Below are 7,870 nucleotides of genomic sequence, written 5' to 3'. Positions count from 1 at the left end.
CCGTTTTGCTGTCCACCAGTTCCCATATCTAATTATAGAAAAAAAAAAAAAAAATAGTTCCATTTTAAAATAATATTTACAAATTTGTTTTTTATTTTTTTTCATATTAATTATTTCGTCTATGTTAATTCTAAATTTTTCATCATTATCATAAATTCATGGAGATTAAAAAAGAAGAGTAAATATTTAAATGAAATATAAAAAAAAAAAGAAATAATCCTTAAGCACAAATATTGTTCAAGAAAGGTTTGGAAATGTTCTGAGAATATTCAATATTTCAAATATTGAATTCAAATATTTGAAATTCATTAAATTAAGAAAAAAATAATAAGAATAACTTAATTGTTATCTTTATGTAAATATACATTAATTTTTCGTAACATATTTCAATTTTAAATTTTACTCATCATGATGTTTTAAATCCATAGAATCAAATATTTACAAAAATTTCAGTAAAGAATGTTTGATTTCGATATTTGAAATTATTCTTATCACATTTAATTATGCAACAATAATTACATATGTCTATATGTTATAATATTCAAGATATATCTAAATATTTCTCAAATGTAACGTTATATTTAATATAATTTTAAAATAATTACAATCTATAAATTAAATTAAATAAAGTAAAAATATATGATCCATTACTGCGTGAGAAGAATATAATTTACATTTCATTGTAATTATAATTATTTAATAATATATTGTAAATATTTCTGAAATAATTTTATAGTAGACGGTGCATGAATTAGCTTATTTGCTTAATAGTGCTATTTCTCATGGAAATTTTAATAGATTCGACAGTTTTATCGTAATTAAAAAAGATTGTTCATTTACATAATGTATTATTACAGATCTTCATCTAGTAATCATTTTAATATTCTCGCCAAGAAAAGTTCCACATCGACAATTTTCTTCGTTGTCAAGAAGATGATTCTCACGCTTTGCCAATAAGAAATTCAATCAAGGTTGAATTTAATAGTGATGAATCTCTCGTCATCATTGAACTGCATCTTTTGCATTCCTATCTACTAATCAATAAAGAAACTCAATGAAAATAATCAATTTTTCGAACGATAACGCTTTAAATTGATCATTTCGAATGCAATAAAAATTATTAGTTCTGTATTACAGTTTATTATATATTTCTCGATTCAAAATAACACGATAAATATAAATTGAAGTTTGAAAGGCACGCCTAGCAGAAAATAATACGGTTGCGTAAAAGGTGCGCGGGAAAATTGTAGAACAAGTTTGCAGGAAAAATCATGAGAAAGATGAAGGAAGATTTAATCTATGTGAAAATAACTTTCTCGACATAGAAATACCTAAAATAAAAATAAAAATTCAAGATTGTACGAAATAATTTCTCTTTTGTAATTCATTAAAATTTTATTATTCAAATCCAATCCAATTTGTGAAATATTGTTATTGTAATAACAAGTGTCTATGAATCAATTCTGAAAAAAATTTATTTTAAGTGATAATTTAAAAATAATTATTTCATATGATATTAATTATTACTAATTAATTATTAAATAAATAATCAATTATTGCCATATTTTGTATTTGATTTTGAATTATTGATTTGAATTAAAGAATGAATTTGAAATATTTGAGGGAACATAATATTTATTTTTTAATTGTTTTCTAAAATTAATAATATCGAATGATAAATTTAGTAATGATCAGTAATATTAAATAACAAATAAAAGTAGCGTTCAGTTTTATTGTGAATATAAAAATATGAAAATATTTTGCATTTTAAAATTCAAAAATGATTTTTTCTGACTTTCATGGAAATCAAAATCAAAGAAGTACTTGAATAATAATAGAATTTAATGAACAAGTGTAAATTTTATATATTTCATAAAATTTCAATAAACAATTTATATATACAATAACAATTTATATTATACAATTTATATTATAAACAAAAATTCAAACAAATATACCAGAAGCATTTGAACATAATATTATTTAATAAATCTAACTTACTTCATTTTATCACCATTTTCACATGTTTATAGATTATAAGATTAATAAAATCCAATCAAAATATCAATAAATCTTACTTATAACTTACAAATCTCGTTATACGTTATTATTGTGCCTATGTATATGTATCGTCTGTATACGTGTTTGTAGGTTAATTAAAGGCAAGCAGAGCATTTATGCGAAAAATAGGAGATTTGATTCAATCTTAATGCGACGTAATCCGTATGATACACTCGACTAACGGTTCAACCTCGGTTAACACCGCGAACGAGTCCGAAGGATTAGGCCATAAATGAAAGTAACTGCATTCCGAGAATTTTTATACCTTGCTCCGCCATTTCGTCTCTCCTTCTTTCATTCCCACTGCCTCTCTGTTCCTCGACGATCAGAGCACAAGTAGACGAGGAGATCGCACGTTTAGATTCTCCTCCAATACCAGAGAAACCACTAATCCTATGCCTCTCTTGGTAATCGAGCATTTCTATCCGGTGAAATGTTAACACGCATTTTCGCGAAGAGTATGATAAGTAAGAATGAGATTGTAAAGATTAATAAATGTTTCTTTGTGAAAGATCAATGGATGGTGTACATGTTTTGTAATGGATATTTTGTGTTTTTACATTTTTTATTATCTTATTTTTCAATGAAAATTTTTAATATTTTTTCGTATTTTTAAAATGTTCCTTTATTATCTTCACTTGATTATTACTTATTTATCAATAATGCGCCCATACATTTTGATTTTTTTCTGTAAATTTATTTTGCAAATATTGATATTTAATTTCTGCGTAAACCTTTTTCAAAAATTCTTCCTGTTTTACTATTATTGTTTTGTTTTATTTTTATTGTTCCATCTAATTCTTTATTCAATTAGTTTTCTCTTCTTAAACAAATGATTGACGTTCTTAAGCCTTGTCCCATCATGTCCAATGATACAAATCGTCAAAAGAAAATTTTAAATGTATTGAGTTATTACTCTCGTCAACATTCTTAAATCTTATTCAACCATGTCGAATGATACGAATTGTCAAAAGAAAATTTTAAGTGTTAATGCATTGAGTTATTATCATTATATTGCATTTAATGTTGAAATTCTTCATCATGAAAATATTTATAGTCCTTTCGTTAAAACAGCTTGTTATTCTTCTAGAAACGGGTTTAATCATGTGCAGTTGTGCACCATGAAATTGTGGTTTGAATACATTCCCATTGTTAAAACTTGTTTTGTAAAGAAGCATTTATATTCTCGAGTCATTTATATTTTGAATACAAAGTAGACCGTTGAAGTAAAAGAATCAACAAGTTCATTTATATTCTCATCGAAATATCGATTCCCGGAAGCAACTTGAAATATTTTAAATAAATATAATTATATTTATTTTCATGTTAAATGAAATTTGAATAAAATATAAATTGAAAGTTGTGATTTTTCAGAAATTGAAATAAGAGTGATTGAGTTGGAAAAATTATATAGATATATATTATATCTTTAAATTTATTGAAACGAACATTTCTTTAACCAAATTTTTTTATTTCGAAAAATCTGTTTAGATTAAAGAAATTATATTTAAATTCTTAATTTTTCTTATAATTTCTTTATTTTTAATTAACTTCTAGAATTTCAAAATTCTTTTTGAAAATCTGTATAAACCCAAATGGAGTCATAAGAATGAATTTTTTAAAAACATTTTAGATATTTAAGTTAAAACCAAAATCAATATTAAAATAATTTTATATATATATATATAAAAGAAAAATATTTCACAGAAGAAAAATTACTGCGAAGAATTCAATAATTATGGCTCAAGTTATCTCGTATAAGACCTTCAGTTTTAAAGAAAAGATATTTCAATTCTCAAGAATCCTCATATGTTGAATTCCTATATATGTAAATTTATTTTCAGAAAGTTAATTCAACATTTGGATTAGGCTCGAATTAAAAACTGCCTTTGTAAAAAGAAGCAGAATAAGGGTGCGTGCGAATGGGGCCACAACAAAAACGGAATAATGGGAAAAGGGAGAAAAGCGGGACGCGTTCGAACGTTAAACATGGTCGAACACAAAAGTGCATACAAGAATGCACCGTGTCCTGCGCTTGTTCTCACTGCTCGAAAGCTACGGCTCCTTGTTTTCTCATCGGTTTCACGAGCATTATTAAACCATAATCGTTGATCAAGTTCACGTGGTAGAGGAAACCACCAATGAAAAGTTCCTTGTTCGTGGTACGTGTGAAACTGGTCTATGAACAATCGACGCGAAAGCTGAGAGTCTGACACGTCACGACAGCTCGTCTTTTCAGTTTTGATGATCCATCTCTCTCTCTCTCTCTCTCATTTTTTTCTCCGTTTTTCTAACCTCATTGCATTTGAATCGCATTGAAGAATTCATATCTGAAATACGATTATTGGTGAATCGATAATGCAGGCATTTTTCTATTTCATTTTCGATTTAGTTACTTACAAAACTCTTCATATTTATATAGATATATAATATTTCAAAGAAATTCACTTAAGTAAAAAATCTTGATTATTGAAAATTTATATTTATATGATTTGCAAATGAGACTTCAAAAGCAGCAATATTTCATAGAATATTTATTACTCTCGTTTCAGATTGAATTTTGTAAAATTCAATTATTATACAAAAGACGAGAGAAATATATTAAATTGGATTATGAAATATGTTTACACGAAATGGATAAATTAATTAAAATGGATAAATTAAAATAAATGAAAAAAGCAGAATACAAATAGGAATAGGAATAGAATTAAATAGCAAGAGGAAATAAAACCATAGATATATACTACCGTTTATAAATTTAAAACTTATTTGATAAGAAGAGAACTTTGATCTTTTAATAAAAATGTATAAATATATATTTTAAATTATTACATCGAATTAAAAAATTGAAATTATAATTGTAGAGAATGTTATAATAACTAAAATTAGAAATATATTTTTTATAAATTATAAAATATATATCATTTTAATTATATAAAAAAAAGTCTTGATAAGTCCAATTTTAATTATTTTTTAACTATTCTCCTAAAAATTGAAAACAACAAAGGTTGAAGAAATATATAAACGATTAAATAAATAAAAGTTAATATAATATAATAAATAATGAGAAATATGAAATATGAAAAATATGAAGAAAATTATCAATAACAGGAAGAGGAAAGATGTATCGTATGTATCGTATAAAGCGCGAAACAACTGGAATGTCATTAAACAAAATTAGTCTCGTCCGTGACGGAAGAAAATCAGGGAAGGGAGATCGGTTCATGTGCACGATGATTTTATCTCACGTGCATAGTGCGTTCGTGTCGATCGTTGCATGGTACGCGTGCGAGAATCTTAACTACTTATAAATTATAAGCTTATCATCGGCCATTATTTATATATATTTATATATGTTATTTTTTTAATTTACAATTTAATTTTTTAGATTTTTTTATGGAAATTTGATTATATTTTAAATTTAATGATTAATATAAATATTAAACATTCGATTAATTTCGAATTATTTATCTATAGTTCTTATTATGAAATAAATTTTTTTTTTTTTAATTTGAAACTTATGATATAATTTAATATCAGAAATTCAATATAAATATTTTTATTTTAATTAAATATAACATTTTATTTTAAAATTTTTATTCAAATCTAAAACTTCTAAAATTTACTTTTTTTTAAAAAAAGTAAAAATTTTAAATTATTATTATTGCATATGTATTATATGATATTTCACAAGTTGAATAATTTTCTTTATTTTTCCATTTAAGAACAAAATGCATGCAATCTTTGAATTTAAAATATCCATTTTTTACATATAATTTTAAATATTCTTCGTTTCTAACTCTTGAAAATTAAACACGATGCATTCAAGATAATTATATATTATATAGATAATTATATAGATCATAATTCAATAATCTTCTCTTTATTTAAAAAAAATAAAAAAAATAATTCTACTTTTGTAATTATTTTATCTTATTTTAATATATAGTGCAAGATTTGTTTATTTCTAAATGAATAAATAATAATTTTTAAATATAAATTTATATATCTGAATATATAATTTTATATCTGAATAAATAAGATTTAATAAATATTCATACAAAAATTAGATTCAAATAGCCGCATTTCCTTTCCATTTCGCTTCGGTCATTTTATTTCTATGCAACTTTCATTACACATCAAACGATATTCTATTACATCATTGCGATAAATGAAAAGCATTGAATTCATGTCTTGAATACTTCAATATTCTTTACATATTTTTATAAAGCTTCAAAATCATTAAAGCTTGATCTTTTAAAAATAAAAGAGTTTTAATTAAAAACCATAAATAAAAAAATTATAATAAATGGCAACTTTTCATATACAGTAAAACAATTATAAGTAAAATAATTTTTAAAAATGAAATGTTTAAAATAATAATTTAATTTCGTTTAACTAGAAGAAATTTAAATTTAAGAAAATATAAACATAAAAAGTAAGATATAAAATATAAAAATATTAATAGAGACAAAAATTAATGAATAAAATACAAGAGTGCAAGTAATATCAATGACAATAAAATGAATGATAAAAAGTATATAACATATATGTATGTACTACATAGATGCAAAATTGTCAATGTTAGAGGTTAACTATGTATAAGCACCAGAAAAGCAAAAGATGATTTTACATGATCATGCAAAGTATCATGCGCATCATTTCATATCGGCCTATTTATAGTGACCCGCGATGACTAGCGATAAAGCAGCGACCCACGTAACGTTATTTTGATTGTGTCATTAGTCAATGAACGAGACGCGACGTTCAATCCCTGTTATGTACGCCGTATCATGTGTTGTGTCGTGACATGTCGTGTCGGCTTGTCGTTTCTAATTTCATCAATTATCATGCCTCTCGGATTTTTTTCAACCTGCATCTCGATGAACGTCATTGCGTGTCAAATTGGAACACAACAATATACAGTATTCGAGACATGTGAACTTTATACAATAGCTTTTTATACAAATATCTGATATACAATACACTATCTTAAGAAAATTAATAAATAAGATTCTTTATTTTAATTTTAATCTATTAGTTCAAAAAAAAGTCTCTTCATTCATAAATATAATTCATAACTGTAAAAAGATATTATCTAACATAATCTAATAATTATGAATGAGACATATTATTTTGCAAAATATGCTGTAATAAATAGTTCATTAAAATTATCATTATAAATAGATTGCGAATATTTATATAATTATACAAAATATTTATAGAAAATTTATAGAATAATAAGAAACCTTTATGATTGAAATAATGAAATATATATAAATGTACAATATGCAAAATAATAAAAATCATAATAAAATTTCCATAGAGGAAAATGTGATAAGATAATTTTTATCGACTTTCTGATTTACTAAAAAGCAATAAAATAAAATATAAAATAATTAAAAAGAATAATTTTTTTCAAATTCAGAGATATAAGAATAAGAATAAATTGGAATTATTTTATTATTAAATAATAATACTTATCATTTATTGTAACAATATTTATTACAATAATGTATTAAAATGAAATTATAAAAGTTTGAAAAACATACGAATGACGAATTATTCGTTAGTATATAACTGAAAATCAGGAACAAAAGACGTTTATAAAACGATAATCTTTTGTTTACTGTTATTCTATAGATTTTTCAAACAGTTACAATGTATATTGTACACTTGTAATATTAATGAGAATACCTTTTCTTGTTTTATAATTTGTTCATGATCAATTTTAATAATTTATTAAAATTTTTCATCATATATATAATTAGAATTTTACATTTATATTTTTTTTTTGTTTATCAATAAT

The 7,870-nt window shown here is 23.5% G+C and overlaps 1 protein-coding gene across 2 annotated transcripts in view; it reads right to left on the bottom strand.

The window, feature by feature from the left end:
- LOC102672320 (sorting nexin-8-like) overlaps positions 1-7,870 on the bottom strand; it is an 18,950-nt gene that overhangs the window by 6,066 nt on the left and 5,014 nt on the right. For both annotated transcript variants that reach the window (XM_006624867.2, XM_006624866.2), the window contains exon 3: positions 5-28. In XM_006624867.2, the coding sequence (XP_006624930.1) occupies positions 5-28 (24 nt within the window). The remainder of the gene's footprint in view (positions 1-4; positions 29-7,870) is intronic.

This window comes from Apis dorsata, unplaced genomic scaffold, assembly GCF_000469605.1.
Source record: "Apis dorsata unplaced genomic scaffold, Apis dorsata 1.3 scaffold_1165, whole genome shotgun sequence".
Lineage (NCBI taxonomy): Eukaryota > Metazoa > Arthropoda > Insecta > Hymenoptera > Apidae > Apis > Apis dorsata.
The sequence above is the reverse complement of the archived record's forward strand: the minus strand, read 5'-3'. Positions and strand labels throughout refer to the sequence as shown.